This window comes from Heterodontus francisci, chromosome 3, assembly GCF_036365525.1.
Source record: "Heterodontus francisci isolate sHetFra1 chromosome 3, sHetFra1.hap1, whole genome shotgun sequence".
Classification (NCBI taxonomy): domain Eukaryota; kingdom Metazoa; phylum Chordata; class Chondrichthyes; order Heterodontiformes; family Heterodontidae; genus Heterodontus; species Heterodontus francisci.
In genome coordinates, this window is record NC_090373.1 from 171982371 (window position 1) to 172007065 (window position 24695).

The window sequence follows — 24695 nt, forward strand, 5'->3', positions numbered from 1 at the left end:
CTACCTGACTTGCATTAGGACAGACAAAAAGTAAAAGATGGTGGAGTTGCATTGCTGGTTAAAGAGGAAATTAACGCATTGGTGAGGAAGGATATTAGCTCTGACGATGTGGAATCTGTATGGGTAGAGCTGAGAAACACTAAAGGGCAAAAAATGTTAGTGGGGGTTTTATATAGACCCCCAAACCGTAGTGGTGATGTTGGGAATGGCATTAAACAGGAAATTAGAGAGGCATGCGATAAAGGAACATCTGTAATTCTGGGTGACTTTAATCTGCATATAGATTGGGCAGATCAGTCACAATGCCATACAGGAGGTATTCTTGGAGTGTATACAGGATGGTTTTCTGGACCAATACGTTGAGGAACCAACTAGAGAACAGGCCATCCTAGACTGGGTGTTGTGTAATGAGAGAGGAATAATTGACAATCTAGTGGTGCAAGACCCCTTGGGGAGGAGCGACCATAATATGATAGAATTCTTTATGAAGATGGAGAGTGACGTAGTTGATTCTGAGACAAGGGTCCTGAATCTTAGGAAACTACAAAGGTATGAGGCGTGAGTTGGCCATGACGGATTGGGAAACGTTACCTAAAGGGATGACGGTGCATAGGCAATGGCAAACATTTAAAAAAACGCAGGGATGAACTGCAACAATTGTTTATCCCTGTCTGGTGCAAAAGTAAAACGGGAAAGGTAGCCACACCATGGCTTACAAGGGAAATTAGAGATAGAATTAGATCCAAGGAAGAGGCATATAAATTTGCCAGGAAAAACAACAGACCTGAGGATTGGGAGCAGTTTAGAATTCAGCAAAGGAGAACCAAGGGATTGAGTCAGAAGGGGAAAATAGAGTACGAGAACAAGCTTGCGGGGAACATAAAAACTGACTGTCAAAGTTTCTATAGGTATGTGAAGAGAAAAAGATTGGTGAAGACAAGGTCCCTTACAGTCAGAAACAGGGGAATTTATTATGGGGAACAAAGAAATGGCTGACCAACTAATTGCATACTTTGGTTCTGTCTTCACAAAGGAGGACACAAACATCACACCAGAAATGTTGAGGAACACAGGGCTTAGTGAGAGAGAGGAACTGAAGGAAATCAGTATTAGTTGAGAAATGGTGTTGGGGAAATTGATGGGATTGAAGGCTGATAAATCCCCAGGACCTGATGATATGCATCCCAGAGTACTTAATGAAGTAGCCCTGGAAATAGTGGATGCATTGGTGGTCATCTTCCAAGATTCTATAGACTCTGGAACAGTTCCTACAGATTGGAGGGTAGCTAATGTAACCCCACTATTTAAAAACTGAAGTAGAGAGAAAACAGGGAATTATAGACCAGTCAGCCTGACGTCGGTAGTGGGGAAAATTCTAGAGTCCATTATCTAAGATTTTATAGCAGAGCACTTAGAGAACAGTGGTAGAATCGGGCAGAGTCAGCATGGATTTACGAAAGGGAAATCATGCTTGCCAAATCTTCTAGAATTCTTCAAGGATGTAACTAGTAGATTTGATGCGGGGGAGCCAGTGGATGTGGTTTATTTGGACTTTCAGAAGGCTTTCGACAAAGTCCCACATAAGAGATTAGCATGTAAAATTAAAGTGCATGTGATTGGGGGTAGGGTATTGTGATGGATAGAAAATTGGTTGGCAGACAGGAAACAAAGAGTAGGGATAAATGGGTCTTTTTCCGAATGGCAGGCAGTGACTAGTGGGGTACCACAGGGATTGCTGCTAGGACCCCAGCTATTCACAATATACATTAATGATTTAGATGAGGGAACGAAATGTCATATCTCCAAATTTGCAGATGACACAAAACTGGGTGAGTTGTGAGGAGGATGCAGAGAGGCTTCAGGGTGATTTGGACAAGTTGAGTGAGTGGGCTAATGCATGGCAGATGCAGTATAATGTGATAAATGATTATCCACTTTGGTAGCAAAAACAGGAAGGCAGATTATTATCTGAACGGCTATAAACTGAGAGAGGGGATTATGCAGCAAGACCTGGGTGTTCTCATACCCTGGTCGCTGAAGGTAAGTATGCAGGTCCAACACGCGATAAAAAACGCTAATGGTATGTTGCCCTTCATAGCGAGAGGATTCGAGTACAGAAGTAGGGTTGTCTTGCTGTAATTATACAGGGACTTGGTGAGGCTACACCTGGAATAGTGTGTGCAGTTTTGGTCTCCTTATCTGAGGAAGGATGCTCTTGCTATAGAGGGAGTGCAGCGAAGGTTTACCAGACTGATTCCTGGGATGGTGGGACTGACGTATGAGGAGAGATTGAGTCAGTTAGAATTATATTCACTGGAGTTCAGAAGAGTGAGGGGGGATCTCATAGAAACCTATAAAATTCTAACAGGACTTGACAGGGTAGATGCAGGAAGGATATTACCGATGGTGGGGGAGTCCAGAACCAGGGGTCATAGTCTAAGGATACAGGGTAAACCTTTCAGGACTGAGACGAGGAGAAATTTCTTCACCCAGAGAGTGGTGAGCCTGTGGAATTCGCTACCACAGAAAGCAGTTGAGGCCAAAACATTGTATGTTTTCAAGAAGCAGTTAGATATAGCTCTTGGGTCTAAAGGGATCAAAGCGTATGGGGCGAAGGTGGGAACAGTTTACTGAGTTGGATGATCAGCCATGATCAAAATGAATGGCGGAACAGGCTCGAAGGGCCGAATGGCCTACTCTTGCTGCTATTTTCTATGTAAAAAACACAAACAAACACACAGTGTACAGCACAGGCTGACATGAACTTTCCCTTCCAACAGCTCAGGTTAGTCCTCCCAGGAGCTGCACTGCTCTAGTGGTTCCTCTTTTTTCTTCAGTCACCAGTGACTGGGTTACAAGTTAATGGACACATCGTCCATTTCTGTCACCACCCACCCCTCTTTGGGATCATGATTAGGAATGGGCAACAAATGCTGGCCTTGCCTGTGATGCTCACGAAAGGACAAAAGAAAAATGAACAAAATTCAAGTATCACAGGCTGGTTAGTTAGAGACAACATATTTTAAATTTGTATGATTGAAAACAGGCAGATAATTCCCTGGTGGTTGATCGCATTCTACACTAACTTTGCTGGAAGTAACATGGTGACGGGGCCACCATGCAGGAAGACAGGCTGGTGCAAAGTTCTAAGAACGCAAAGTACTTTTCTCCCAGGCTAGTCCTGGTACCTGGGAGAGCAAACTTCTACTCCAGTAGACACTTTGACAATCCAGGATTGGAAATTCTACCTGGTTTCCAGTACTGTATCTAACCGGTACACCTGGTCCTCTTACCTCACAGCTGAAGTGCATCACAGGTATGTTGTGCCCATCAAACTAAAACTATCCAACCCCGCTTGTATATGATTGGATGTGGGGCAGAAGAAGTTAGTTCAAGAAATGCTGAGCAGTTTCCTTATTGTAGCCTTCAGCAGAACAGACCAGCTGGTAAATGGTTGAAGTGACATTTTAATTTTTGAAAGTTCCTACATAGTTGATTTCTTTTTAATCAATTTAGCTTAAAGCCTGGCCTGGGCCCGACCCGACAACAGCCAACCCGAACCAGAGTCATTTAATTTTTTTCTCATGCCCGACCCGACAATATCAAACATATTACTGAAACATAAAAAAGTCGTAGATTTAAAAGAAAACAATATAAAACAAAACAGTACAGTCCAGCCCGACCTGACCCAAGCCCAAATGCTGGACAGAGAATATAGACACGACCGGAACCCGACATACGTAGTCGGGTTCGGGTCAGGTAGCCAGGCTTTAATTTAGCTTCTCCTTCAGTGAAGCATTGGCTAAAATTCTTAGTGTGTTTCAAAAAATAAATTGCACTTGTAAAAATATTTAATTATCTGCCAAACAATGAATGAAAAACATTGTGTTTCAGATGCAAACATTATCCATATGCAGCTCATGACAGTTTTAATATTTTAATGCATCATAATTGTTATTACATACTGGATCGAGAAATTCAATACAAACACTAATCTGGCTTCTTTCCCGCCTCAAATAACTGCATTGTGATTTTCAGATAAATAAAATTGAGACATTAAATGCACTAAACTTTGAAACACTTCATTTGTGGAACAGTACACCAATAATTCAGCAGTGGAAACATAAATATAACACCCTCAACAAGTAATTTAATGTTTTTTTAATAAACGCCTCAACTAAAAGAACTAAAGCAGAGTAGGCTGATAATCCCATTTAGATACCATACTTTATTTTGTATTATTTTTATCCCAACCATTACAAGTTTATGTTTCACCTCAGTTTCCACTCCCCACAATGTAATGTCTTTGTTCTATATTCCATGATATTTCTTGAAAGCTTTATAACCCATCAGCCATTAGGAAGTCTGAATCCACTTGAAATAATTGAGTGGAACTGTACTGCATCCGTCACAACTTCAGGGAGATTAAAAAAGTCTCTTCGCTTTACCGGAGTGCTGATTTATCATTTGTTTGGGGCTGGACAATAAGTACTGGCAGGTGATTTAATCTTGGATATTGATAATTGGCACAAATTACTTGCTGCCGGATGACACATTCTAAAAACAAAATGAATGCTCTGAAGAGCCAAAATAACTTGGCCCTTTATTGCATCTCTTCTAGTTGATTTTTTTATTACATTGAATATTAACCTTGATATCAGAAAGAACAATACAATTCTACACATTTTTTAAAATGTTCAAAACATTTGTAAAGCTTCCACCACAAAAGTCTAAAGATATGTCCAAAGTACTTGTATAACTTCCACCATTAAGTTTTAAAACTTAAGATTTTTAGGACCCACTATACTTCTAAATTGTGTTTTTGGAAAAGAATAATTTTATCCGGTTTGGGTAATTGTATGATGTTTTTGTAAACATAAGATGTCCTCCTGATAATTAAGATAGAAAGTCTACAGAGTACATCCTTAAACTTTTATTTCTAAACATTTTCCCCATTAAAATTGTGCAATGTACACAAACAGGAGACTGCTACTTCTAGTTAAACATTATACTTAAATGTTTTCCAAAATATCCATAACATCTAGTACAGATTTCACAGTATAGTCAGGCACTGCACTTTCTCCTTCAGGCATTAAATTAGTGTTGTTTATCCAGATAGTTGCACTGAGGCCAGCATTCAGCCCGCCTTTAATGTCTGTCTTTAGATTGTCACCGACCATCACGCAGTTATCAGGCTTCACTCCCAAGAGCCTGAAACATTCCTGGAATATAGAGCGAGCTGGTTTCTGCTCCTGGTATTCACCACCTACAACTATCACATCAAAGTACTGCTGGCACTGGCAAATATTAATCTTCTCCCTTTGTACCGAGGAGCTCCCATTGGTTAATAAAAGCAACCTGTAGGACTGACGCAGCTTCTTCAGCATAGCCTTCACCTTATCTGGAATGTGGATGTGTTGAAGCCTTGTAGTTTTCCATAGAAAATAACATTCAGTAGCCAAACCATGATCTGGGTTATGTCCGTTTGTTTCTTGTATAGCCTGCTCCAAAAGTAATGTGCGTTCTTCATCAATATCTATCTCTGCAGAGGAATCAAGATGCTCGTTCTCTAACTTCGTATTAAACTTCGCAATAACCAGGGCAGCAGCAGACTCTTCATAACCATATTGCGATACCAATAAATCCTTAACCTTTTTTGGGGAAGAAGAATAAACTCAAACTTACAGGTTTTCACCTTTTAAATAAACTTTCTTCATCACTCCTCTTAAACCAGGACTGCAAGTCTTCTATATACAAACCCACAAGTTACTTTCATGAACCTTAGTCCTTAAAGTCTATGAGGGAATGTATGATCTTGTTCAAAGTATTCCCAATTTTTACATAAAGGTATTTTACTTTAAAACAAACTCAATTATTTACCTGCCAGGAAGATTCCCCATACTCTTGCAAGGCTGCTTAACAATGGAGAGCATTCCAAGAATAGTTCGATTGAAAGCAATGAAAAGTAAGATTTTGGGGTGGTCTGACAGCTGCCTGACCCCAGAAAAGCTTGCCACCAGCTGGCAACACATCAGCTTCACACCCATTTATATAGTTTGCTTGCCATCAACTGCATAAATGGCTTTTTGCTGCTGCCTCCAGAAGACAGTGCAACTTTCGCCCAATGTAAATGCCAGGACAGAAGACTGTCTGAGACAGAAGCAACCAGTCAAATAAATAGAGGCATGGCAGGGCATCTCAGTCCCGCGGAGTGCACACCCTATTCCATGTGGGAACTTCAGGACACTTCTAGTGTCCTGGACAACCACATGTGCAGGAAATGTCATCGGCTGGAGCAGCTTGAACTCTGTGTTTTGGAGCATGATTCGCAGCTGGCGTCACTGCGGTGCATCAGTGAGGTTGAGAGTTCCATGGATTGCATGTTTCAGGATGTGGTCACCCTGCAGCTTAAAAGAGTGGGGGCAGAGGGGGAATGGGTGACTGCCAGGCAGTCAAGGAAGACCAAACAGGTAGTGCAGGAGTCCCCAGAGTGCATCTTGCTCTCCAATCAAGTATCCTGAAGACTGGCAAGAGTGAAGTTCCTCTGGGTAATCCTGCCAGAGCCAAGTCCACAACACCATGGCTAGCTCAGCAGTTTGGGGAGGTCGGGGAGGGTGGGGAGGTCGGGGAGGGTGGGGGTGGTGGTAGGAGGAAGATTGGGAGACCATTAGTGATAGGGGATTCTATAGTCAGGGGAACAGACAGGCATCTCTGTGGCCACAGACGTCAATCCAGGATGGTATGTTGCCTTCCTGGTGCCAAGGTCAAGGATGTCACTGAGTGGCTGCAGAGCAATTTGAGGGAGGCTGTGGTCCATACTAACAGCATAGGTAGAAAGAAGAAAGAGGTCCTGCAGGCAGAATTTAGGGAGTTAGGAAAGAATCTAGCAAGCAGCCCTCAAAATGTAGTAATTTCTGGTTTACTCACGGTGCCATGTGCTAGTGAGTATAGAGCAAACGAAAGCATGGCTGGAGAGCTGATTCAGGAGAGAGTGCTTTAGATTCCTGGTACATTGGGACCAGTTCTGGGGAAGATGGGACCTGTACAGGCTGGATGGTTTCCATCTGAACAGCACCGGGACCAATGTTCTTGCGAGGCAGTTCTAGTACTATTGGGGAGAGTTTAAACTAACTTGGCAGAGGGATAGGAATCCGGAGGTAACAGTAGAGAGGAAAAACAAGGGGCACAAAGATTTGGGAGAGACAGTTAGAAATAGTAAGGTATTAGGTGGCGTCAGAGGAAGAGGAAATGCAATAAGGTAGGTTTTCAATGCATGCATATGAACACATGGAGTATGGTAAATAAGGTTGGTGAACTGCAGGCGCAGGTAGCCAAGTGGGAGTCTGATATTGTGGCGATACGGAGACCTGTCTCAAGAAAAGAGCAGGAGTGGATATTAAATATTCCTGATACAAGGTATTCAGGAAAGATAGGGAAGGAAAGAAAGGAGGATGGTGGCAGTGTTAATTAAGGATAATAATACAGTGCTGGAAAGAGAGGATATCGGAGAGGGGTCAAGGACAGAATCGATCTGATTAGAGCTAAGAAACAATAGAGGTACCATTAAACTCTATAGGCCTCCAACTAGTGGGAAAGATGGAGGAAGTAATTTGCAAGGAAATTACAGAGAGATGCAAAAACTAGCAATAGTTATAATGGGGGACTTTAATTATCCTAATATAGACTGTGATAGTAACAGTGTAAAGGGCAGAACGGATAATGAGTTTATGAAGTGTCTTCAGGAGAATTTTCTACATCAGTATGTTTCCAGTCCAGCGAGGATGGAGGCATTGCTGGATCTGGTTCAAAGGAATGAGGTGGATCAAGTGTCAGTTGGGAATAATTTAGGGGACAGTTATCATAGCATCATGAAGTTTGGGTTAGCTATGGAAAAGGACAAACAGCAATCCAGAGTAAAAATAATGAATTAGGGGAGGGCTAATTTCAATGGGGTGAAAACAGATTTGGTCCAGGTAAATTGGAATCAAAGATAGGCAGACAAAACTTTAATGGAACAATGAATTGCCTTTAAAGAGGAAGACAGTTCAGATATAGTCAAGGTACTTTCCCACGGGGGTGGGGGGAAACAGGACAAACAAAGACAGAGCTCCCTGGATGATGAAAGAGGTAGAGAGGAAGATGAAGCAGAGAAAAAGGTGCATATGACAGATGTCAGATTAATAATACAAATGAGAATCAGGCTGAAATATAGAAAGTTCAGAAGTGAGTGAGAAAAGAAATAAGAGATGCAAAGAGAGAGTATAACAGGCTGGCAGTTAACATAAGAGGGAATCCAAAAGAAGTCTTCTAAAGGCATATAAATAGTAAAATGATGGTAAAAGGAGTAGGGCTGATTAGGAACCAAAAAGGGGACTTATGAATGGAGGCAGGGGGCATGGTTGAGTTACTAAATGAGTCCGTTGCACCTGTCTTTATGAAGATCTAATGAAAGAGGAGGTAATTGAGACATTGTTTGGGCGAAAAATTGATAATGAGGAGGTATTAGAAAGACTGGTTGCACTTAAAGTTGATAAGTCACCAGGACCGGATGAAATGCATCCAAGGATACTGAGGGAAGTAATGCTGAAATTTCAGAGGCACTGGCCATAATTTTCCAATCTTCCTTAGAAAAAGGGGTGGTGCCAGAGGACTGCATAATTAGAAATGTTAAATCCTTGTTCAAAAGGGAGAAAGGATAAACCCAGAAACTACAGGCCACCCAGTTTAACCTTAGTGGCATGAAAGCTTTTAGAAATGATAATCTAGAACAAAATTAATGTTGCTTGGACAAATGTGGATTAAGGAAAACCAGCACAGATTGTTAAGGGCAAATTGTGTTTCATTAATTTGATGGGAGTTTTCTGATGAAGTAGGTTAATGAGGGTAAAAGCAAAATACTGCGGATGCTGGAAATCTGAAATAAAAACAAGAAATGCTGGAACCACTCAGCAGGTCTGGCAGCATCTGTGGAAAAAGAAGCAGAGTTAACGTTTCGGGTCAGTGACCCTTCTTCGGAACTAGCAAATATTAGAAATGTCAAAGGTTATAAGCAAGTGAGCTGGGGGTGGGGCAAGAGATAACAAAGGAGGTGTAGATTGGACAAAGTCACAGAATAGCTGACCAAGAGGTCATGGAACAAAGGCAAACAATATGTTAATGGTGTGTTGAAAGACAAAGCATTAGTACAGATAGGGTGTTAACGAACTGAAGATTGAACAGCAGCAAGTACAAACATGAAAAAAAACAGTGGGTAAGCAAACTGAACAAACTACAATGAAATGAAATAAACAAAAGAAAAAAAAATTGTAAAAAATGTAAATTAAGAAGAAAAAATAACGAAAAATAAAAGTAAAATGGGGGGCCCGTCATGCTTTGAAATGATTGAACTCAATGTTCAGTCCGGCAGGCTGCAGTGTGCCTAATCAGAAAATGAGATGCTGTTCCTCGAGATTGCGTTGATGTTCACTGGAACACTGCAGCAAGCCCAGGATAGAGATGTGAGCATGAGAGCAGGGGGGAGTGTTGAAATGGCAAGCAACTGGAAGCTCAGGGTCCTGCTTGCGGACTGAGCGGAGGTGTTCCGCAAAGTCTGCGCTTGGTCTCCCCAATGTAGAGGAGACCACATTGTGAGCAGCGAATACAGTATACTACATTGAAAGAAGTACAAGTAAATCGCTGCTTCACCTGAAAGGAGTGTTTGGGGCCTGGGATAGTGAGGAGAGAGGAGGTAAATGTGCAGGTATTACACCTCCTGCGATTGCAGGGGAAGGTGCCATGGGACAGCGATGAAGTGGTGGGGGTAATGGAGGAGTGGACCAGGGTGTCGCGGAGGGAACGATCCCTTCGGAATGCTGACAGGGGAAGGGAGGGGAAGATGCGACTGGTAGTGGCATCACGCTGGAGGTGGCGGAAATGGCGGAGGATGATCCTTTGGATATGGAGGCTGATGGGGTGGAAAGTGAGGACAAGGGGAACCCTGTCACGGTTCTGGGAGGGAGGGGAAGGGGTGAGGATAGAGGTGCGGGAAATGGGCTGGACACGGTTGAGGGCCCTGTCAACCACAGTGGGGGGGAATCCTCGGTTGAGAAAAAAGGAGGTCATATCAGAAGCACCGTCATGGAAGTTGGCATCATCAGAGAAGATGCGTCGGAGACGGAGAAACTGGGAGAATGGAATGGAGTCCTTACAGGAGGTAGGGTGTGAAGAAGTGTAGTCCAGGTAGCTGTAGGAGTCGGTGGGCTTATAATGGATATTAGTAGACAACCTATCCCCAGAGATGGAGACAGAGAAGTTGAGGAAGGGAAGGGAAGTGTCAGAGATGGACCATGTAAAGGTGAGAGAAGGGTGGAAATTGGAAGCAAAGTTGATAAAGTTTTCCAGTTCAGGGCGGGAGCAGGAAACGGCACTGCTACAGTCATCAATGAACTGGAAAAAGAGTTGGGGGAGGGGGCCTGAGTAGGACTGGAACAAGAATGCTCGACATATCCCACAAAAAGACAGGCATAACTAGGACCCATGTAGGTACCCATAGCAACACCTTTTACTTGAAGGAAGTGAGCGGAGTTGAAGGAGAAGTTGTTCAATGTGAGAACAAGTTCAGCCAGGCGGAGGAGGGTGGTGGTCAATGGGGACTGGTTGGGCCTCTGTTCAAGGAAGAGGCGGACAGCCCTTAAACCATCCTGGTGGGGAATGGAGGTGTAGAGCGATTGGACGTCCATAGTGAAGAGGAGGCGGTTGGGACCAGGAAACTGGAAATTGTCAAAATGACGTAGGGCGTCAGAAGAGTCACGGATGTAGGTGGGAAGAGACTGGACCAGCGGAGAAAAGATAGAGTCAAGATAGGAAAAAATAAGTTCAGTAGGGCAGGAGCAGGCTGACACAATGGGTCTGTCGGGACAGTCCCGTTTGTGGATTTTGGGAAGGAGGTAGAAGCGGGCTGTCCGGGGTTGCGGGACTATGAGGTTGGAAGCTGTGGACGGAAGATCTCCAGATGAGGTCAGTGACAGTCCTTTGGACAGTGGCTTGATGTTTGGTGGTGGGGTCATGGTCCAGAGGGAGGTAGGACGAAGTGTCTGTGAGTTGACGTTCAGTTTCTGCAAGGTAGAGGTCGATACGCCATACAACAACAGCACCACCGCAGGTTAATGAGGGTAATGCATGTGGTATACATGGACTTCTAAAGGATGTTTGATAAAGTGACACAGAACAGGCATGTCAGCAAGTTGAAGCCCATGGAATAAAAGGGACAGTGGCAGCATGGATATGAAGTTGACTGAGTGACAGGAAACAGAGCAGTGGGGATTGGTTGTTTCTCTTTTCTTGTATTCTTTCATGAGATGTGGGCATCGCTGGCAACGCCAGTATTTGTTGCCCAACCCTAATTGCCCTTGACAACTGAGTGGCTTGCTAGGCCATTTCAGAAGGCAGTTAAGAGTCAATCACATTGCCATGGGTCTGGAGTCACATGTAGGCCAGACCAGGCAAGGACAGCAGATTTCCTTCCCTAAAGGACATTAGCAAACCAGATGTTTTTTTACAACAATCGATATAGTTTCATAATCACCACTACTATTTCCAGATTTTTATTAATTAATTGAATTTAAATTCCACTAGCTGCCATGGTGGTATTTGAACCAGTGTCTCCAGGGTATTAGGCTGGGCCTCTGGATTATCAGTAGTGTCATTATCACTGTCTCCCGAACTGAACGAAGGCACATATTGGGATTCCCCAGGGGTTGGTATTAGGACTCCTGCTTTTCTTAATCTTTATTAAAGACCTAGACTTGGGTGTGCAGGGAGCACAATTTCAAAATTTGCAGATGGCAAAACTTGGAAGTATTGTGATCTGTGAGGAAGATAGCGATAGACTTCAAGAGAATGTAGACAGGCTGGTGGAATACGTGGCAGATGAAATTTAATGCAGAGAAGTGTGAAGTGATACATTTTGGTAGGAAGAACCAGGAAAGGCTATATAAAACAAAGGATACAATTCTAAAGGAGACGCAGGAGACAGGGGTCCAAAGGTTCTTTCTTTTGGGCCTCCTTATCTCGAGAGACAATGGATACGCGCCTGGAGGTGGTCAGTGGTTTGTGAAGCAGCGCCTGGAGTGGCTATAAAGGCCAATTCTGGAGTGACAGGCTCTTCCACAGGTGCTGCAGAGAAATTTGTTTGTTGGGGCTGTTGCACAGTTGGCTCTCCCCTTGCGCCTCTGTCTTTTTTCCTGCCAACTACTAAGTCTCTTCGACTCGCCACAATTTAGCCCTGTCTTTATGGCTGCCCGCCAGCTCTGGCGAATGCTGGCAACTGACTCCCACGACTTGTGATCAATGTCACACGATTTCATGTCGCGTTTGCAGACGTCTTTATAACGGAGACATGGACGGCCGGTGGGTCTGATACCAGTGGCGAGCTCGCTGTACAATGTGTCTTTGGGGATCCTGCCATCTTCCATGCGGCTCACATGGCCAAGCCATCTCAAGCGCCGCTGACTCAGTAGTGTGTATAAGCTGGGGATGTTGGCCGCTTCAAGGACTTCTGTGTTGGAGATATAGTCCTGCCACCTGATGCCAAGTATTCTCCGAAGGCAGCGAAGATGGAATGAATTGAGACGTCGCTCTTGGCTGGCATACGTTGTCCAGGCCTCGCTGCCGTAGAGCAAGGTACTGAGGACACAGGCCTGATACACTCGGACTTTTGTGTTCTGTGTCAGTGCGCCATTTTCCCACACTCTCTTGGCCAGTCTGAACATAGCAGTGGAAGCCTTACCCATGCGCTTGTTGATTTCTGCATCTAGAGACAGGTTACTGGTGATAGTTGAGCCTAGGTAGGTGAACTCTTGAACCACTTCCAGAGCGTGGTCGCCAATATTGATGGATGGAGCATTTCTGACATCCTGCCCCATGATGTTCGTTTTCTTGAGGCTGATGGTTAGGCCAAATTCATTGCAGGCAGACGCAAACCTGTCGATGAGACTCTGCAGGCATTCTTCAGTGTGAGATGTTAAAGCAGCATCGTCAGCAAAGAGGAGTTCTCTGATGAGGACTTTCCGTACTTTGGACTTCGCTCTTAGACGGGCAAGGTTGAACAACCTGCCCCCTGATCTTGTGTGGAGGAAAATTCCTTCTTCAGAGGATTTGAACGCATGTGAAAGCAGCAGGGAGAAGAAAATCCCAAAAAGTGTGGGTGCGAGAACACAGCCCTGTTTCACACCACTCAGGATAGGAAAGGGCTCTGATGAGGAGCCACCATGTTGAATTGTGCCTTTCATATTGTCATGGAATGAGGTGATGATACTTAGTAGCTTTGGTGGACATCCGATCTTTTCTAGTAGTCTGAAGAGACCACGTCTGCTGACGAGGTCAAAGGCTTTGGTGAGATCAATGAAAGCAATGTAGAGGGGCATCTGTTGTTCACGGCATTTCTCCTGTATCTGACGAAGGGAGAACAGCATGTCAATAGTCGATCTCTCTGCACGAAAGCCACACTGTGCCTCAGGGTAGACGCGCTCGGCCAGCTTCTGGAGCCTGTTCAGAGCGACTCGAGCAAAGACTTTCCCCACTATGCTGAGCAGGGAGATTCCACGGTAGTTGTTGCAGTCACCGCGGTCACCTTTGTTTTTATAGAGGGTGATGATGTTGGCATCGCGCATGTCCTGGGGTACTGCTCCCTCGTCCCAGCACAGGCATAGCAGTTCATGTAGTGCTGAGAGTATAGCAGGCTTGGCACTCTTGATTATTTCAGGGGTAATGCTGTCCTTCCCAGGGGCTTTTCCGCTGGCTAGGGAATCAATGGCATCACTGAGTTCCGATTTGGTTGGCTGTATGTCCAGCTCATCCATGACTGGTAGAGGCTGGGCTGCATTGAGGGCAGTCTCAGTGACAGCATTCTCCCTGGAGTACAGTTCTAGGTAGTGCTCAACCCAGCGGTCCATCTGTTTGCGTTGGTCAGTGATTATGTCCCCCGATTTAGATTTGAGGGGGGTGATCTTCTTGATGGTTGGCCCAAGAGCTCTCTTCATGCCATCATACATTCCTCTGATGTTTCCGGTGTCTGAGGCCAGCTGAATATGACTGCATAGGTGTTGCCAGTAGTCGTTTGCGCAACGCCTAGCTGTTCTTTGTGCAGTACTTCTGGCTGCTTTAAGTGCTGCGGATGTTAAATCGCTGGGGGCTTTCTTGTAGTTCAAAAGTGCAATGCGCTTAGTGGCTATGACAGGTTCCAACTCTTCATTATGAGATTGAAACCAGTCTGCATTTCTCTTCGCACTTTTGCCGTAGGTGGTCAAAGCTGACTCATAGATGGCGTCTCTGATGTGGGCCCACTTGGTCTCAGCATCCCCTGTGGGAGTGTTTTGAAGGGCTGTTACAAGTGAATTTAGAAATTTTTGTAACAGCTGTGGGTGAGAAATTCTGCTCGTGTTGATGCGCGGGTGGCCCTTCTGCTTGGAATGATGCAACTTCTTTGGTCTGAGTCTAACCTTGCTGCACACCAGGGAGTGGTCGGTGTCGCAGTCCGCACTGTGGAAGCTGCGTGTGATTTGAACACTGTTTAAGGCGGCTCGCCTTGTGACAATGAGGTCTAGCTGGTGCCAACGACGTGATCTTGGGTGCCTCCATGAAACCTGGTGACAGGGTTTAGTGTGAAAGAACGAGTTGGTGATGCAGAGGTTATGATAGGTACACAACTCAAGCAGTCTCTGCCCGTTCTCATTCATCCTTCCAACGCCATAGCGCCCAAGGCAGGAGGGCCATGAGTCATGGTCGGCCCCAACCCTGGCATTAAAGTCCCCCAGCAGGAATAGGTGTTCGGTGTTGGGGATGCTGCTAATGATGTTATGGAGTTGTTCATAGAACTGGTCTTTAGCTTCAGGTGCGGAACAGAGTGTTGGAGCATAGATGCTGAGTAGGTGTACTGGACCAGAGGTGGTGAGCAGTCGGATGGACAGTATGCGTTCCGAGCCATTTGAGGGAGGCTCTATCATGCTGAGCAAGGAGTTTCTGATGGCGAAGCCCACTCCATGCTGTCTTGGTTCTTCAGGATCCCTGCCCTGCCAGAAGAAGGTGTAGTCTTGCTCTGCTAGAGAGCCACTCGCGGGGAGGCGAGTCTCCTGAAGTGCTGCAATGTCCACATTGAGTCTACTGAGCTCGTTGTTAATGATGGCGGTCTTCCGAGAATCGTTGATTTGTGTAAGGTCTTCCGACAGGCCAGGACACATAGTTCTGACGTTCCAGCTTGCAAAGCGAAGGGCTGGTACCTTCTTTCCTTTTTTCATGTTGTTTGGTGCGGTGTATCAGTCCACCTTTCGGGCAATGACCCTGAGCTCCAAGCACCCATTGAAGCAGGCAGACTGTGGCGGGACAGAACCTTATTGACCGGGGGCTGCCCGGTTTGAGGCGGGCGGTAGCTGTCCAGTGAGGTGCAATGACCTCTCCCACCGACAAAGGCAACCCGTGGCGCCCAGTTTCTACGCCAATTTATCTGGACTTATAACCCGTAACTGCTGCCTTCCGTGTTGTTTCAGTCGCTGTGAGGCAACTATGGAGTGACCTCTCCATGGCGCATGCCTGGGCAAATTTATGGAGGTTGAGAGTTGCCCAGTTGTCAAAGCCCCCCTCTCGGCCTTTCTGGTGGGGTCCAAAGGAGTGCAGGACACGACGTTTGGCACCAGTATGGCTGCAGGAACTGCCGGAAACATGCCAAAGGTGACACATGACCGCCTACGGGGTTCCGCTCCGGATTTTCTGTTAGGGTTTACTCCCTTAGCCTTGGTCTCTCCCGAGACGCACACAAGGCAGTGGGGTTGTTGGGGCCCCTACACAGGTGTAGGATGGTGCCGGTGGGAGGAGGGGATGCAAGGGGGAGGGGTAGAGGGAGGGGGTGGGGGGGGTGCAGGGGAAGGGGGTGCGGGGTGAAGATGGTGCGAGGGGGGGGCGGGCTGGGACGGGGTTGTGAGGGGGTGAGCTGAGAGGGTGGAGCAGGGAAGGGGACGGGGGTGGGGGGGGTGGAAGGGGGGTAAAGGGGGGGGGGAGGGGGGGTGGAATCTGGTGCAGGTAATAAGCCATTTCCTCAGTGCCCACCATCGACGTCCGGAAAGCTCATCCACGTCCTTCGGGAGGTGAAGCATCATTTGGCAGACTTAGAGGTGATTACATTTGTTAAGGGTTTTTTTTTTTGCAGTGGTTTAAATAAAGGCATGCAGCATTGCCGACAGTGCGCTGCAGATGCTCTCCGAGCCATCTCCCGCGGGCGCTTTGAAGTTGCGGCCGGGGGGGCCGTTCGTGGATGTTTTGGGTGTTCGGGGCACCTTTTCACAGGACTTCTCTCGGGTCCCGCAGCTCCTTCTTCACCTCAATGGACTTACCGCATGCCGTGGCTGCAGACACTCTGGACTGTGAAGACAGCAGGATCGGAGATTAAAGTATCGGCAGCTGTTCTCGTCAGTTTCATCCGGATCAATTTCATTGAGAAAACAAAGAGCAGGTGTGGCTGGGGGAGGGCAGTGGGCCCAGGTAACATACACTAAACTAACTGTTAACTTTTAGATAGGGCTAAAATGAACTGATTTAAAGAGCCAGGGGAATTTAAACAGTTTAAGAGGGCAGATTGGGGGAGAAAACGTTAGGGATGGGAGCAGATGGCCATGGATAGAGTTGAACAGCAAGGGAGCTTCCGAGGGAGCTTCCAGCCCAGGAGCCATCTTGAAAGTCCAAAGGTATATGTGCACAAATCGAAGGTGGCAGGACAGGTGAGAAAACAGTCAATAAAGCATACAGAATCATGGGCTTTATAAATAGAAGCAGAGAGTACAAAAGCAAGGAAAACACAAGAATTAGGAGCAGAAGTAGACCTTATGGCCCATCAAGCCTGCTCCCCCACTCAAAACGATCATGGCTGATCTTAGGATTCAACTCCACTTACCCACACGCTTGTCATATCCCTTGATTTCCTGAAAGACCAAAAAAATCGGTCTATTCCAGCCTTAAATTTATTCAACAATGGAGCATTCACAACCCTCTGGGGTAGAGAATTCCAAAGACTCTCAGCCCTCGTTGCATCTTATCAAATGCCTTTTGGAAATCAAGGTACACTACATCTACTGGTTCCCCTTTATCTACCTTATTAGTTACATCATCAAAAAACTCTAATAAATTTGTCAAACAGAATTTTCCTTTAGTAAAACCATGTTGACTTGTTCTAATCATACTGTGCTTTTCTAAGTGCATTGTTAAGACTTCCTTAATAATAGTTTCCAGCATTTCCCAATGACTGATGTTAGGCTAACTGGCCTGTAGTTCCATTTTCTCTCTCCCTCCTTTCTTGAAAAGCAGTGTAACATTTGCCAGCTTCCAATCTGATGGGATCGTTTCTGAATTTAAGGAATTTTGGAAAATCATAGTTAGCGCATCCACTATCTCTGCAGCTATCTCTTTTAGAACCCTAGGGTGTAGGCTATCTGGTCCTGGAGATGTCAGATTTTAGTCCCTTAAGTTTCTGCAAAGTTTTTTCTCTGCTGATATTAATTTCCTCACTTTTTTTATCCCCTAGGTAACTATCTATTTCTGGTATGAAACTTGTGTCTTCTACTGTGAAAACAGACACAAAATATTTGTTCAATGTCTCTGCCATTTCCTCATTCACCTGTCTCTGCTTCTAAGGGACCAACATTTACTTTAGCTACTCTCTTACTTTTGATATACCTATAAAAGCTCTTACAATCAGTTTTTATATTACTGGCTAGTTTATTCTCATTCTATTTTTTCCCATTTTTAAAAATCAACCTTTTGGTGGCCCTTTGCTGGTTTCTAAAACACTCTCAATCTTCAGATTTACTACTCTCTTGCAACATTGTAAGCCTCATCTTTTAATCTAATACTATCCTTAACTTCCTGAGTGAACCACGGATGGGTCTTTCTTGCTGAGTTTTTGTTTTTCAATGGAATGTATTTTTGTTGAACATTTTGAATTGTTTCTATAAAGGTTTTACACTGTTCATTTACCGCCATACCTTTCAGTCTATTTATCCAATTTACCTTAGCTAGTTCTCCCCTCGTGCCTACCTAATTAGCTTTAAGTTTAAGATTCTTGTTTGTGATTGGAGCATATCATTTTCACACTTAACATGGAATTCAATGGTATTATCACCACTGTTTCCCAGTGGACCTTTTACTATGACATTGCTAATTAACCCTGCTTCATTACACAATACTAAATCTAAGACAGATGTTATGGTGAACCTTTATAGAACTGGTTCGGCTTCAACTAGAGTATTGTGTCTAATTCTGGGCATGAAACGTTAGGAAGGATGTGAAGGCATTGGAGAGGGTGCAGGAAAGATTTACAAGAATGGTTCCAGGGATGAGAGATTTCTGTTACTTGGATAGAGTGGCAAAGCTGGGGTTGTTCTCTTCAGAGAAGGTTGAGACGAGATTTGATAGAGGTTTTCAAATCAACAGGGGTCTGGACAGAGAAGATAGAGAGAAACTGTTCCCATTGGCAAAAGGGTCTAGAACCAGAGGACACTGACTTAAGGTGATTGGCAAAAGAACTAGAGGCAACATTGGAACATTTTTACGCAGCGAGTGGTTAGGATCTGGAATCCACTGCCCGAGTGTGTGGTGGAGGCAGATTCAACTGTGGCTTTCAAAAGGGAATTGGATAATTATCTGAAGAGAAAAAAAATTGTCGGGCTACAAGGTAAAGGCAGGGGAGTGGGACTAACAGAATAGCTCTTACAGAGAGCTGGCACGGACACGACAGGACAAATGGTATTCTTCTGTGCTATAACCATTCTATATTTCGACTAGGCATTTTACAGCCTTCCAGACTGAACACTGCTTTCAACAATTTCACATCATAACCTCTGCCCCGATATTTTTTCCGGAAAGCAGCTGTTGGTCATGATTCTGCTATTCCCATTTACACATCCTCTAGACCCATTACTATCTCCTTTTCCCTTGCACTATTATCCCATTTGTCATTAAACCTCTCCTGCCTTCCACCCTATCACAGAGCTTCCTTTTAGTTATTTCCCCCCTGTAGTATATTGATCATTTGAGGTACATGCTTGGTGTAGCATGTGCAGTGTGCTACTGGAGGGAGTTGATTATAAAGTTTCAGTTAACAGCAACAATCCAGAAGCTAGTGCCGTGTGTTTCTTCCAGAGATTGACAGTAGCATATCTACAATGTGAGACCTTACAATGGCTCCATTAAAGCCAGGTATAATTCGCTGTGCTTTCAGACATGAACCCCAAGGAATGCAGATTGTCAAATACAGAGTGTGTTGGGGTTTGTGCACAGTAGTCCTCATATTTTTGTGCAGTGAATACAGGACAGGCATTTTGTCTCATACACTAATACAAGGGTAGTTTGGTCTGCTTAGACCTTAGAGAAGAATTTATTGCAGGATTGTAGCACCCCACGAAATGTGCATTAGAACATTAGAATTCTTTTCTTCCACCTGCCATTATTACTTTTGGTAACATCTGTGTGATTGTACCTGCGGCATGCTATCCTGGATCCTTGATTACACACTATCGCTGCATTGATGATCAAGATGGTGATGGCTATGCCCAACCTATCATAATTTGATGTGCACTCCAAGCCCTCATCTATGTTCCCTTGTTGGCAGAAGTGGCTGCGATGATTCAAAGGTGCAATGGGGGGGGGGGGGGGGGGGGTGCTTTGGAATCACCGAAAAGAGAAAAAAGGCCTTACTTCTCCACTATGGAGGTGAAGAATTGAAAAATATTTTTGATATACTCACACCTGTTCAAGTCTATGAGTCAGCAAAAAATGCACCAACAACTTATTTCACACCCAAGCAAAATGCAATATACGGACCAATTATTGTGTGACAAACCGAGCAAGAAACAAATGAGACAATTGATCAATATTGCACAGGACTGAGACAACAGGCAACCAAAGGTGACATTGAATGAGAAATCAGAACACAAATTATTGAAGGTTGCTTCTCCAGTCAAATATGTAGAAAAGCACTTGAGAAAGACAGAAAGCTGTCAGAGCTGTTGGAGTTAGCAAGATCACTATCCCTTTCAAAGTGCAGAGCTGAAGTTGAGGCTGCCAACAGCAACTGTCACACTTCAAGTGTTCACCGCTCATGTGCCAGGCAACCACCTGCAAAGCAACAACAGCAATTTTGCAAACAGGATCATGACTTGTCCAAACAATGCTTCCACTGTGGCAGTGCTTAGCCACAAGACAGTATGCTGTGCTGCTGACTAGCAGTGTAAAGCTTGTGGGAAACTCAACCATTTTGCTCACGTTTGCCACTCATCAGCAAAATCAACTGTTAAGACCAAAAGGATGCCACATATGCGTACCACACCAAAAGTGCGAGAATGGAGCCAATGTAGGGATAGATGATCCTGAATATACTTTTGTGCTCTCCTCCAGTCACAGGAACCAGCCATGTGTGACAGTGACCACTGACTGCTCGAAAGTAGATGCTCTTATAGAAACAGGAGAATCTGTTGATGTCATGGGAGATAAAACGTTCAGCAAACTTCAGGACTGCCCCATCCTTTGCAAACCAGGGAATATAAAAATCTTTCCCTACAACAGTAACAAACCACTGAAAGTTCTTGGGACTTCTGAAACGTCAGTCATATTCAAAGACACCAGACCAAATGCTGTATTCAATGTCATATCTGGAGAAAGTGACACGCTCAGTTTCCACACAACAACAGACCTGCGCATGATTGTACTCATATATGCAGTTCCTATGCATACCAACAACGTTCTTGAACTGTATGCTGACCACTTCACGGGTATCGGCAAATTGTAGGGTCCTACATGCCAGCTGTATATAGATCCCAAGGTGCGTCATAGACGAAGATCGTTCCATGTCAGGGAAGGTACTTCAGCGTTTGCTTGACCTCTACATCATTGAGCATGTTAGACATGAACACCTCCCCCTTGGATCTCACTCACCCAAGTTGTCAAGAAACCCAACAGCAAGAACAAGATCAGAATCTGCGTTGATATGCAGTCACCAAACCAAGCAATACGACTCAGACAATTGATGCTATCATAAAGTGATTGATGCCAAACGTTTCAATGTATGCTGCCATCAAAATCGATCTTGCAAAAGAATCAAGGTTACCTTATCGTGTTCTCCACAAACAACAGGCTCTTTTGATACAAGAGGCTCAACTTGAGTCAACTCATCAGTTGAAGTATTTCAGCACTTGATTCAGTCTGCACTGCAAGGACTTGAGGGCATGCTGAATATCAGTAATTACATTCTCATCTTTGGTCGCACTGAAACTGAACTTGAGACATACCTATATGCAACCTGACCCTGAACAAAGACAAATGCCTGTTCAATGAAAGCAGAATCGAATTCTTTGGTCACGTATTCAGCGGTGGCGGAGTATCACCTGATCCAAGGAAAGCCGAAGCCATTGCAAATGCTGTAGATCCCACGAATGTAGCTATGCATGACAGCTTTGGAATCACAAAACTTGAAAGACATGATTGAGAGAGCATCTACAAACGAAGTTGCTCACATGGTACGTCTTCACAATATTCGAAATGAGCACACAGTTGCAACCACTTAAGATCTCGTGTTATGTGGCAACTGCATTGTCATTCCGCAGTCATTGAGAGAGTGCCTTGTAGAAACAGCAGGAGGGTCACCAGGGAATTGTCAAAACCAAGCAACTTCTTCGGGAAAAGGTATGGTTCCTGGGAATTGACTGCACTGTGGAGCACAAAATCAGTGTCTGCCATGTCAAGCAACAGTAATGTCGCACCTTCATGAGCAGCTCAACATGTCTGATCTACCCGCAGGAACATGGACTGAAGTTAGTGTAGACTTCGCAGACTTGCATACTGATGAACACTTCCTTGTTGTCATTGACTACAGTAAATTCCCAGTCGTAGAAATAGTTATGTCTACTTCAGTGAAAGCAGTTGTCCTAAAGTTTGACCAGATTTTTGCTTTGTTTGGACCCCTTAAATGCTGTGATGTGACAGTGGGCCCCCATTCAAAGTGATGAGTTCTGTAAATTCATGAACTACCTAGGCTTCACTCACCGAAAAATCACACCCTGTTGGGCCAAGAGCTAACGGAGAAGTTAAAAGATTCATGCGTACCTTGAAAAATACTGCTGACAGCAAGTCACGGAAACAGGAGTTGTATTTTTTCCCCGCAATTAGAGAAACTCCTCAGTCGACCACTGGAAAGCCTCTAGCTACTTTCATCTCCACACATCTCATGCACACGTCTTCCTGAGCTACCCCGCAAAGCTAATGATCAACACGTATGTGTGTGTGATCGAGGACAGAAAGATCACATGAAAGCAAAAGCAGAACGACATTGCTAAAGCCAGGAGACAAAGTGCTTGTAAAACGTGATTTATGCTGAAAAGCAAACAACCTATGACATCCAGCCATTTGTCGTGACCAACACAAAAGGATGGCAGATCGCTGATGAGCGTGCTTCGCAAATCATCACACGAAACGCATCTTCAAAGTGTTGCGAACACCATCCGCAAGCATTGCATCTGATCTCCACATCGACACCTCAGATGCAGCACGAGTTAAAGGAGACAACACTTGATGTCACGTTGATATCCTACTCGTGAGCAAAAACGCCCGCCATATTTAAGTGATTATGTTACAAACTGAAGTAATGTCCAAATAGAACAATGTAAGCAAACCACTGAAACTCTCATTTACCAAGAAGGGGAGGGATGCAGTGTATTGAGGCCATTTGAGGCCACAATATGTGCTCGCTGTAGCGTGTGCAAAGTGCCAATAGAGAAAGCTGATAAAAATTTCAGTTTACAGCAGCAATCCAAAATGGTAGTGCTCTGTGTTTATTTCAGAAATTTATAATAGATCTACAATGTGAGATCGTCACCCCTATTCCTGCCTTTTAAAACAACTGTTACATCTCACTCTGACAAAGGGCCATCGACCTGAAACTCTTGTTTCCCTCTCCAGCAGATGTTGCCTGACCTGCTCAGTATTTGCAGCATTTCCACTTGTGGGAAAGAGCAGAACTAGAGGCCATCAATATGTCAGTCACCAGGAAAGCCAATAGGAACTGCAGGAGAACCTTCCTTATCCAGAGAGTGGTGAGAATGTGAAACTCACTGCCACAGGGAGGAGTTGAGGAAGACAGTATAGCTATGCTTAAGGGGTGGTTTGATAAGTACATGAGGAAAAGTAGAGGTTTATGCTGATAGTTAGATGAGGATGGGAGGAGGTCGAGTGAAGCATAGACTGGCTGGGCCAAATGGCCGGATTCTGTGTTGCTTAGTCTATGCAACTCCAGATAATACACCAAGACTGCAGGTTAGTCCGCATCTCCCTAACTTATTCCAGATGCTAATCAGTTATTGTATGAAGAAGCACGTCCCCCTCCCGCGATGCTGTACCTGCCGCTCCGCCCGCTTTCCGGCCCCGACCGTATCGATCAAGGTGTTGTCCAAGTCGAACAACAGCGCTTGGATCCCGGTTCCGGTTCTCGCAGCGGCCATCGTACCAGCAACGTCATCTCAGGAGTCGCGCGCACTCGGGGGCAGTTGACAGTCCGGAGGTCTGCGCGTGCGCATTCCACGGCAGGCGGCTGTTCGGAGGGCTGCGCCCATGCGTAGTTAGTTGTCGTGAGGTGCACGCGCTTTTGAGATGGCTTGGCCATGTGAGGCGCATGGAAGATGGCAGGATCCCCAAAGACACATTGTACAGCGAGCTCGCCACTGGTATCAGACCCCCGGCCGTCCATGTCTCCGCTTCAAAGACGTCTGAAAACGCGACATGAAGTCCTGTGACATTGATCACAAGTCGTGGGAGTCAGTTGCCAGCGTTCGCCAGAGCTGGCGGGCAGTCATTAAAGCGGCGATATAGTGTGGCGAGTCGAAGAGACTTAGCAGTTGGCAGGAAAAAAGACAAAAGCGCAAGGGGAGAGCCAACTGTGTAACAGCCCCGACAATCAATTTTTTCTGCAGCACCTGTGGAAGAGCCTGTCACTCTAGAATTGGCCTTTATAGCCACTCCAGGCACTGCTCCACAAACCACTGACCACTTCCAGGCGCTTACCCATTGTCTCTCGAGACAAGGAGGCCAAAGAAGAAGATATATAGTACATTTTATATATTTTAAAAACTTCTGTACACGTCGCGTCCATTGCTTGAGATACAAACTTTTTGGTGGCTGGGGGAGGAAAGGATGCGCTCATCGAATGTGCTCGGAACCTACCTGAGGATCTCCAGTCAGCTGGTTTCCCCATTGTCTGGAGGGTTGCTTCCACTCAGAGACTCAAGAGTTGGGTTAAATCCCCTTGCCCCTCCAGATGTGGAGTTTCTACCAATAATCTCTATTACTAGCCTCACTTTAAATTGTTGACCTGAGTCCAATGTTTTCTATAGGCATATGAATACTAAAAGTGTGGTAAAAGGAGGCGTGGGGCCGATTAGGGATCAGAAATGTGATTGACACATGGAGGCAGAGGGCATAGCTGACATTAAATGAATAATTTGCATCTGGCTTTACCAAGGAAGGAGATGCAACCCAGGCAATGTTGAAAGAGGAGTTAAGTCAGACACTCAAGGGATTTAAAATTAGTTAAGAGGAAGTATTAGATAGGCTGTCTGTACTTAAAGTTGATAAGGCACCAGGACCAGATGAGATGCATCCAAGGATACTGAGGGAAGTGAGGGTGGAAA

General features: G+C 45.1%; 1 protein-coding gene across 2 annotated transcripts; it reads right to left on the minus strand.

The window, feature by feature from the left end:
• Positions 1 to 3923: 3923 nt before the first annotated feature.
• nanp (N-acetylneuraminic acid phosphatase) lies at positions 3924 to 23556 on the minus strand. Of its 2 annotated transcripts, XM_068019477.1 has the most exons (3): positions 23409 to 23495; positions 16919 to 16946; positions 3924 to 5651 (listed from the first exon to the last, which is right to left on the minus strand). In XM_068019477.1, exons 2-3 carry the CDS (start codon positions 16931 to 16933, stop codon positions 5013 to 5015), a joined length of 654 nt encoding a protein of 217 aa, XP_067875578.1. In that variant the 5' UTR covers positions 16934 to 16946; positions 23409 to 23495; the 3' UTR covers positions 3924 to 5012. The 2 variants fall into 2 exon arrangements, with proteins under 2 accessions (XP_067875578.1, XP_067875570.1); XM_068019469.1 differs by lacking the exon at positions 16919 to 16946 and having other exon boundaries at positions 23409 to 23556.
• Between the last annotated feature and the right edge of the window lie 1139 nt (positions 23557 to 24695).